The sequence below is a fragment of the Amblyomma maculatum genome, chromosome 9, assembly GCF_055883805.1.
Source record: "Amblyomma maculatum isolate TAMU_Amacu chromosome 9, ASM5588380v1, whole genome shotgun sequence".
Lineage (NCBI taxonomy): Eukaryota > Metazoa > Arthropoda > Arachnida > Ixodida > Ixodidae > Amblyomma > Amblyomma maculatum.
Window position 1 is genome coordinate 82,249,253 of NC_139352.1, and position 10,340 is coordinate 82,259,592.

At 48.0% G+C, this 10,340-nt stretch overlaps 1 protein-coding gene across 1 annotated transcript; it reads left to right on the top strand.

The window, feature by feature from the left end:
• Positions 1-158: 158 nt before the first annotated feature.
• On the top strand, positions 159-7,213 carry LOC146179598 (coiled-coil and C2 domain-containing protein 2A-like). Its single transcript, XM_084580215.1, has 4 exons — positions 159-188; positions 1,265-1,425; positions 5,887-5,962; positions 7,025-7,213. Exons 1-4 carry the CDS (start codon positions 159-161, stop codon positions 7,211-7,213), a joined length of 456 nt encoding a protein of 151 aa, XP_084436341.1.
• The last annotated feature ends 3,127 nt before the right edge of the window (positions 7,214-10,340 follow it).

The following is a 10,340-nucleotide window of genomic DNA, read 5'->3' on the forward strand; positions in this document are numbered from 1 at the left end:
GAGCCGCTAATAAAGTCGTGCCCTCTTTTCTTCATAACTTGTGCTTCCAACCCTTACTATGCGATATTACCAAGGCTATTGCCCATAACTCTCACATCATCCATCCACGGCGGCACACTTTGAGGGTCGGTCATATCGGAAGGCCATCGCCTCCGATAATGATAGGCTATCAGTTCGTACACTGTCTAGTATGTGTTCTTTTCGTGTAGATTGATCGTGTCTGAAGCACCGCACCAACTGGTCGTAGTATGCACTCAATTATGTGAAAGCTCTAAGGAGTGGTATTTTAAAATTAAGTGTAAGTTTGGCTAAGCAGTTATTGCATGCCCCGCTTTATCAGCAAGGCTCCAGGACGGATGTAGAAGAAGGCAATCTAGTCACAATGCTTGATTCGCAGACGAGCAGCAGGCGTGAGAATATAGATTTTCTTTGTTTCTAAGCAAGAACACTAAGCGCCAACAACAGACACATCGAAAAACGTTTTAGTTTTGAGCTTTGTCTAGCTCGCTCGAAAATATCTGTGCGCTCCATACTAAAACGGCGCCTCAGCAATATGCCATTAATCTTGGTATCGCTCAGTATAAGTCAGAAGAAATAATAAAAAAAGAACCCTACATTATGCCCAACACTTCACAGCCTAAATGTTTCCCAAAAATGTCGTATTCAGCCGCTTTCAACCCTACATTTTGTGTAAACCTCGCATTTCGCCATATGTTCTCTCTTTCCAAAAGCAACGCCACAGTTCCTTTCACTGCTCTTCTGGCCCTTAGTATTTGCTTGAATTGTGTTTAACGTTAATCTAACTACAAGACACCAGCCCCAGTCTCTTACAGGGTGTCCGTCTATACCCGCTTCGAGGGAACCCATACATAAACCTGTGCTCCGGCCGAATACGCTGCTCTGAAAACAAAACGACAACCCACCATATATCTGCGCTTGCAGAATTAGCCGATTTCATGAAATCGCTTTCCCGTGCGAGAAATTGTCCTAGCTAATCAGACAAAATTTGTTTTCTGCATTACAGTGCAACAGGACTTGCATTCGGGCGGAACATCGACCTTTGCCTGCTAGCAGTAAATTGATATATCTACTTTTAACAATGCGGGGCTCAAAACCAGTCGGTTATGCCATTAGGCCACTCTGGCATCTGCGGCAGTGTTCGGTATTGAGTGCAGGTGCTTTTTGTCCGCAGCTTTACCACTTCCACTGGCCGTCGGCATCGCATAATCCATTCTAAGTGCTCTATCCTCTTTATCGTGCCCAGCCGAGCGAGCTGTCGTACGAGCCGACGGACCCTGCGTTCGTCTCCAAGCTGCTGCAAAAGATCGAGTACGCCCTCAAGGACAGCGTCATGAAGTGGAGGAAACGGTTTCGCACCTCTTGGAACAGATACGCTAGTCAGGTGCTCCGAAAGATACTTCCCAGGCAAGCTTGAATTTGGACGCATATTTGTTTTGGAGTGCTAGTTGTAATCCTAGTGTTCTTCAAGGTAGCGTTAGTCCGAAATTTGACCCTGAGAATAGCATAGATCGCATAGAAGCAGTGCGTACCACATAAAGGGAAGGCGCAGTAACTGTCACATAGAGTCTATGATCTGTCACTCCCCTGTTATGATGATAGTGTTAGCTAGTCCCTTTGTAACGGGTGGTCAAACACCGGAACCGCACCCTAAGGGAAGGCGGGACGGCAGAAGTCTGTGCGGAAAGGACGAGGCTACGTGGTGCTGTAGTAGAAGCTTATAGAGTAATTTAGATTGCTTGCGGATCTTTAACGTGCGCTGACATTGCACAGCTCAAGGACGCCTTTGCGTTTCTCGATAAAACGCGGCCGCAGCGTTCGTGTTCGAAAGCGGGCGCTGATGGTGTGATGCTCTTTTGCGACTGCAAGAAGGAAAAAAATGCACGAACCTGCCCACTGCTGTCTCATGCGGACAGAGATAGTGACAAAGGAAAAAAGAGAAAGAAGTACATCACAACAGCCGTTGTAGTTGTAGTGGTTATTTTATTATATACACAAAAGGAAGGAAAATATGTTTGCCAGCCCCGGTATCTGCTATCTGATACCTGAAGCACCTGAACTGGGGCGGCGGAAGTAAAGGGATAGTGGGGAAGGGGTAGAGGAAATCAAAGAGGTGGACGATAGGGAGAAAGGACAGGGTAGGTAAAAATAAAAAGAAATATATACACTATGCCACAATATACAGTAGTTTGCTAGGGGTCCACCCGCAAAAGTCTTAGGTCACTGAGCACTTGGCACATCGGGCGGGCCTCCGCAATAGCTCTGCGTTCATGTCACTGTTTATGACGCATGCACGCGGCACACTGTACAAAACACTGACGGCCGTCGTGGGGCGATAGGCCGCTATCGTCCGGAATAGCACACGCGGAGCGTTCGGTCACAGCGCGCACTATCTGGCGAGGTGAAATAGGCGGGACGTCAAGCCCGCCTGTTTGATTTATTCACACAGGCTCACATTTGCTCGCTCGCGGACGCGCGCACTGCCCGGTGGCCACAGGAGCCCAGCTACGCTGTCCGGGATTTCACCCCCTGCGCTCTGTAAGCCGCCAGCAACTCACGGTGTGGTTCAGCTAGCGCGGCACAGTGCAGTAGCTGTTTGAGAGTTTCTACTGCGTCACAGCCGTCACACACGTCACTGGTGGCAAGTCCATGGCGCATCCGTCATTCCCCAGGCCACACACATCCAATGCGCACACGGAAGATCATTGCCCGCTGCAGCCGAGACATCGAGTGGACACTGACACTGTGAATGCGCTCACCTCTTGCAATGCGTAGATCGGGGTGCAGCGTCCGGAGGTGGTCGTCGATTACCGCATGCACGTCCTCCAAAGCGAGGTGATCGTCGCTAGGAGGGAGTTCATGTGCTGCGGTCGCGAGCTCATCGGCACGTTCGTTGCCCTCGATGCCGAAGAGCCCGAGGATCCACTGTGCCCGTATTGCGCAGCCGCTCTCCGCCATGCACTCGAAACGTGCGCGAATCTGGCACAGCAGCTGAGTTCCCCGCCCGTGGTATGAAGGCGGCTGATAGCGGCGCGGGATTCACTAGCATGGCACACCTGGGTGGCGAAGGAGTCAGTTCAAGCGGTATAAATCCATGCCTAGGAGTAGGCCCAGCAGCTCCGCCGTGGTGGAAGAACCCAGGAATGACAGGTACAGCTGTCTGTGCAGTTGCAGGGCGGGGATGGTAGCCGCCGCTCCTAGTGAGCAACTTATCTCTGGCCACGGAGCCGTCGGTGTAAACGAGGAGGTGGTGTTGAATTCCTCGTAGATGACGGCCTCGGTCAGCTTTTGCACTGCACAGAGCGGTGTGGTGCATTTCCCCGCGATGCCGACGATATCTCGCTGAACCTCCGTAGCAGCGAGTCGGGGCGAGCAGATGTCGTAGGGCCGTCATTACACTAGCGCCATTTCGGTGGCTGCGACGGCGTTGCATTGATGAGGTGCTCGTACGCGAGCAGCATCGCGCATGGGAGCGGCGCTGCTCGAGTACGAGCAGCTCACCAATGCAACGCCGTCGTAGCCACCGAAATGGCGCGAGTGCAATGACGGTACGCACAACAGTTATCAAAACACCAGTGGCAAAGGAGCCTCCGCCACAAGGGGCGAGAACCCCTAGGTTCCCAGCCCCGTGGGGTCGGCAACAGCCACTCACCCCGATGATAGTGCAAATATTAACATCCTCAGGTGTTAAAATCATACTGTAGTCTTGACAGATACGGAGTCTTTCCTTTCCACTGCGACAATTTAGAATTTTATTAATGAACAGCTGGACAGCCCCGCCGGGGTGGTGCAGTGGTAAGACGCCCGACTACTGTCCGGAGTTCCCGGGTTCGAACCCGACCACGGCGGCTGCGTTTCGATGGAGGCGAAACGAAGTGGCGTCCGTGTGCTGTGCGAGGTCAGCGCACGTTAAAGATCCCCAGGTGGTCGAAATTACTCTGTAGCCCTCCATCTCTCCTTCCACTTTCACTCCCACCTTCATCCCTCCCCTTACGGCGCGGTTCAGGTGTCCACATAGCAAGTGTAACAGATACTGCTCCTTTCTCTTCCTTGGAACCAATTATTATGATTATTAACAGCTGGACACAGTCTGGGCGGGTTAGCCTGTAGAGTGAAAAACCAGTCGTTAGGTTCATGTATGCACGGTCGGGTCGAATAAACTAGGCGGCGGAGCCGTTCAAATTAACTCGCCTGCATGGTGAAGGTTAACTCGCTTGCTGGCTTGAACTTCTTGCCTGCAAACTTGTAGACGATGTCGAATAAGGTAGTCGAGTTATGGGGAACACTGGGATTAAAAGATTCCGGGTTGGCTATCAAGCCCTTATCAACAATAAGAAATAATAAGGGAAGCTCTCGATGGTAAAAGGCAGCGGTATAAAACGCAGAGGAAGCGTGAACACTAAGTGCGAATTTCGACGCTAGGGGCCGCAGCTATAATGTTTCGCTAGCACGAGATCATGTGGACACGAAGTGAGTGGAGTAAGGGTGACCGCGCTTACTCGACGCTGACTGTGCTCGGTGCTGTCGATTCCATGTATGCAGGGCTATAGAAACCGCGGCAATTTCGCACACAAAGTTGTGTTCGTAATCGTTACAGTGTGAAAGAGATCGTTACAAACACTTAGAGGTCGCTGCAGAAACAGAATTAGGAGAATGTGAAAGCATTAATGCGGCCACGATGTTTTTACTACTTATCAGTAATTATAATTAATTACCTTGTGACTAATTACCTCAACACTTAATATCTTATCACTAGCGATATTAATACTAATTACATTATTACTATATAGGTACACCCTTTGTTAAAAGTTTAGAGCCCAGGGGGTTTACTTCTGAGCCATACTATGTGGCCTGTAATGCACTCCAAACTTTCCAAACTTGCTGAGGGCAAGATTTTTCGCCCTACCCTATTCCATGGCTAGGGCTTCTGCGATTGTTAAATAAGTCATAATATATGGTTTAAAAGCAAGCTCTCTCGGCTCTAAACCTTTGACAAAGGCTGTACATATCACTGACTACTTATAACTAACCATATTATCACTAATTATATATTGCTAATTGTCAATAATTAGGCATTCACTAATTACCTTTATCGGTAATTGTTAGTAATAGTAATCCTTTTCAGTTTTTATTTTTATCATTTCACTTTTCTATCGCCAATTACTATTATTGATCGATAACTCGATTTGCCACCACAAGGAGATGACGTTACATCCAGCGACACATTTGATGACAGATTTTGCGGACGCAACATAGCTTAGTAAAGCTTTTGCTTTGATAAACATGGCGGCAGGCAACAGAGCTATCGCATGACATTCAGTTCAGCGGCGTTAAATCCCTCTAGCTTTTTCTTTACAAGGACAGCTATTCGGAGTACGCATTCCTGCTCTGCGGCCGTGTCGTTTGCGTACCACAGCTGCTTTGTCTATTCAGCCTGCACTATGTCCCAAACGACATTCTTGCTACGCACGATACCGATTCCTCAATATCCAGTGAACTAGAATAGACATATCAAAGAACCGCACTCAACTATTACGAACGACACAAAAACAAAACGAAGACACAAAAACAAAACAAAGACACAAATCAAAACGCAAACTGACAGCTTATCTTTATTGGAGCAGAAATCAAAGCAAGGCGCCCGTGTGCTGTGCGATGTCAGTGCACGTTAAAGAACCCCAGGTGGTCGAAATTTCCGAAGTCCTCCACTGCGGCGTCTCTCATAGCCTGAGTTGCTTTGGGACGTTAAACCCCACAAACCGACCAACCATATTTATAAGGTGTGCATAAGGGCCAGCTATTGATGAGAACGCACATTTATTCTACCCCTGAGCACGTGACTGATTTGGAATGTTTCCTCCTTTTCAGGTTGGAGTCTATGGCGTCGACATCTTCCAACACAGATGACATCCAAGAGCTCTCAGAAATACTCACTTCCTACAAGGCAAGATCTCTTTAGAGCACCTCCTCTCAGTGTTTATGCCGTCATAAGCATTCAGACTGTGCTAACTGTTGATGGCTTCCTGTTTTCTCTTGACTTCATAATTGGAAAGATGATATCGCTGGACGGCCGTTCTCAGGTCACCATATACATGTTGGTGTATGATAATGCTATAAAAAATGTACGTTGAAATGGGAAAAAGACTACACAAAGAACATGACGCCGTCTATTACGCCCGACATTTGAGAGAAAATTCCACGTTATTCTTTTATATTTTTGCTTTCACACTGTGCAGAAGCAAGGATCAATAATACCGTTCTCGAGTTGAAAGAGAAAAAGTGAGTCAACTTGTTCATCGCTGAATTCCTGCTAGCCTTTTTAATGAACTCCAGCTTGCAGTCTCCCTTAAGGCTTACGGTTTGTAGCTTTAGAAAGAATATGGTAAACATTGTCATAGTATACGGCACAAAAGCGCAGCAGTACTCTGTCATGCGTACCGCATGCTTCATGTGGTTAGTTCTCACCACGAGCAGTTGGCATTGGTGTCACTATAGCTCAGTTCATCGCAGCTTTCTCATTTCTCAAGGTTAATTAACATTAACGCGTACTGGTACCAATGTTATGCGCGTAGCTAGCGAAGCTACGTTTTTTTGCATGTTTGTGCTGTTACCTTGGACATCCCAAAAAGCAACGAACTTTTCGGAAGCGTGTTTCTTGCTTTTGCAACGGGAAGAAAAATCTTACCTTGATGCAGGTCAAGTTGCGGCTTTCTGCAGGATTTTCTTTATAAAGAATGAGCACCTTTATCAGTTCCAGGATTCTTTTAGTTGAAATTTTTCTGTTGAAAGTTTTCTGTTTTCGCATGTTACTTTCGTTGTAACATGTAGAGTATAAGCGCATTATACGAAAATTCTTCCCTCGAAAGCTGTTCCACCACCGCACATAACAGGGTATGTATACCCAGCGGTCTCAAGAAAGAATGGGGGCTTTTTATGCAATATCTTCTTATTCATCAGTCGAACCAGAGCATCATAAGAAACGCTCGCCGTCTGTCTCCACTTTCAGATGAGTGGCTTCCCGTTGTCGATGAGCTTCACTGACGTGGAGACGGTCATCGAGACAGTCTTGTCCACCGGGGTCCACCTGACAGAGTCCAAGAACGTCGAGTTCGCCCTCGCCGTCCACATCCACCCGTACCCGTCAAGTGTCCTCGCAGTCTGGGTGTACATCGCTGCGCTGACGAGAAAATCTTGATCAGCCATAGAAGACGAATTTGTAGCGCCTCTTTAAACAAGCACGTAATTTTCGCGATGCCATGTTTGTAGGTAATTAACTTTTCATGTGAAAATATTGTCTACTATAATTAGAGGCACCGAAAAAAAAAAAAACAGGAAGTCCCACAGATAAGGTATTTTTCGCAACGAGGGGTATGAGGCTGACCTAACTCTTTTCTTCGTGTAGTTAAAGAATGTGGAAGGCATGACATATATGGCTAACCTCTTGCTGTGAACTTGGAAATATGCGTTTAAGAAAAGAAGAAAATTTAGGTTTCAATTTTCGCGCTGGAATCCGTTTTCATGCTATTTTATCGCTGATATGCAAGGTTGCAAGGTACGGTCATTGCCAGGTTCCCTGGCAAATTCGGATATGTATGTTTTACTGTGGTTGCCGAATGCAGAAAGTGGGTATACTTAAATCGTTTCATTTCCTGTAGAGCCGAATATAAGCTACAGAGGGGCTTTGACACGGCGGAAATTCAGTTACTTGTAGTTTTTCTGTAAAAAAATGTTGTACGCCTGTACAAAAAAATGAATACTTTTGCATTGGGTCATGGCTTTGGCACCGCGCAATAAACCACACGTACATGCCCAGCTTTCTGGTGATGATGATGATGATGATGAGTCTGTGGTCATCCCCTTCGTATCGGTCAGACCAAAAAATTGTAAAAAAATAAATAAAAAAAAATTCGAAACACGCATACACATTGTCGCACAAAACACACACTGGCACAAATTCAAGCACTGGCACACAAACATCCACACACGCACTGTGGCAGTCACTGAGTGCGATGTTCGTTCAGTTGTGTGGCGGTCATCGCCGAGTTATTTTCCACCACTGTTGTAGCCTAGCCTTCGTGGTGGAAACACTGCGACTTGCGACACCGTTCGTTTCGTCGCTTTCATCGCCCGCCTAGAAATCCAATGCGCGCAAAAGGGTGGCGCCATCTGCGTGTCGAGGAGACAACCCGTCACAGTGGAGCACCAGGTGTTCTAGGAGCTCCTCATGTTTCCCGCAGGCTCTGCAGGTGGCGGCTTTTGCCTCGGCGGAATCATCGAAGCGCCGGCGGTACACGAGTGTGCGCAGAGCTCCGGCGCGCGCCTCGAAAAGAAGGGCACTACCCCCGCTGTTGTCGTACAGGAGTTCTGGTACAATTGCCTGCTTGTGCGTGCGGTACATCTGGAGCGTTGATTTGGTCTCCATAGAGGATTGCCAGCGGCCGGTCTCTGCTGCTTTCACCCGGGTCCGCACCGCGCGTCCGCTCTTCCGTTCAGTTAGCTCGTTCTCTTGGGTGGCATTTTCAAAGAGACTGTACTTGCAGCGCAACCGCTGTACCCGGGAGCACTATCGCGTTATGGTCCCGTTAAAGTGGAGGTACCGAAACACTCGTCGTGCCCATCGTGAGTCGCGGAACCGTTCCTCGAATGCAATTTTGCTGCTTGCCTCTCTACCTAGAACGACGACCAGCCGAGATCACTCTGGATTGCCTCAATGGCAACTCGCCCGTGACACCCCAGGGCTACTCGGCCAACTTCGTGTTGTCCGCGCTCCAGCCAAGCACGCGTGGAGGCCGATATGCACACTACAACATTCGCGAATGTCAGGGCCGGAACGTGCACAGCCTTCCACAATTCGCGGACTATCACCTATCGGCTGCATCCCTACAGGTACCGCTTGCGCAAAATACAGCACGCTCGCTGGGAGGAACGTCGCACGTGTTCTTCGTGTGCTGCATATACGTCTCCTTGGGCACTGATGTTAATGCCGAGGTACCTGTAGGTGGTGGTCTGACGTATAGGCTCTCCGCTTGGCAGACGCAGCATGGAGAGTGAGGTGCTGGGGCCCGCAAAGTACAGCGCAGCTGATTTCCTTGCATTGAAGGCTAGCCCCAGTTTTCCGAAATGTTCGGCGGAGATGGAGACAAGCTTCTGCAGCTGAGCTTCCTCCGCGGCTAGAAGCACAATGTCATCTGCAAACACCCGGCCCGGTAGTGTCCAGGACTCTGGAATGCCAGTGTGCAAGTACGGAAGGGCAAATCCGACACCAGAGCGGATCAAGTGGTGTTCGAGCTCTGCTGTGTAGAGCACGTACAGGATTGGCGACATTGGGCATCCTTGCTTCAGTCTTACCCGTACGGTGACAGGGTCGGAGCAGGCATCGGCGAAGTATCCCACCACGGTGTTGTCGCTATATAGTCGCTGTAGCATTTCGATCCATCTTGCTGGCAACCCGGTAGTAGTCATTCGATGGTGTAGAAGCTCGTGGGGAACACTAACATACGCCCTACTTACGTCTAGGAAGCATGCCACAAGCCCTCGATTTTCTTTGCGCGCTATTTCAATGCATTGCGTCAGTATGTACCACTCACGCCATCTACCGGCAAGTGGCGGCGACAGGGTGTGTAACTTAATGGGAATGGGTACGAAAAAAATACGTAAAACGTGAACAAAAGCACGTACGCAAAATGATTCCGGGATTTATATATTATACAGTTAGCCGAAGATTGTGCCCTAGTTTCAGTTCAGTGCTATTGTTACACGAGCTTCCCAGCGCGTCTGAATATTATGCATTGCTTGCTATGGGAAGGCATCAAAATTTCCCTCTTTTTCAGACTTTAAAACTGTGTAGCGTCGTAACGCGGAGAGATATCGAAAATGACTCTCGGTTTTAGGTACCCTAAAATATGCTGATTAAACTGGTTTGCGTCGATCTGGCATAGATGTAATCATGCAGCTTCCTGGGACCGTTTTATGTGTAACCTGATGTCGCCTCACATATGAAACACTGCGCCTGCAGTATGCAGTTACGCAGAAAAGATGGTTGGGTGATTTCACATAAGATATATGAAAGCGTGGCTGGTCTAAATTTTTATGGGATGTTTCCTGATGTTTAAATAAAAAGAGATCTGCAACTGGTATTTGTCCGTTTTTGTTTTCTATAAGCACCGGGTATAATTGTGGCCAAGAGGTCTAGTACCACGATTAAATGCTCTGATGCTATGGCTAACTTTTTTATAAATAACATAAAAGGTTAAAGTTATGTAAATGAAAATCGTTCGATGACATATAAAAATGCTTTTGCTTTCGCTCAGTTATTTATATTT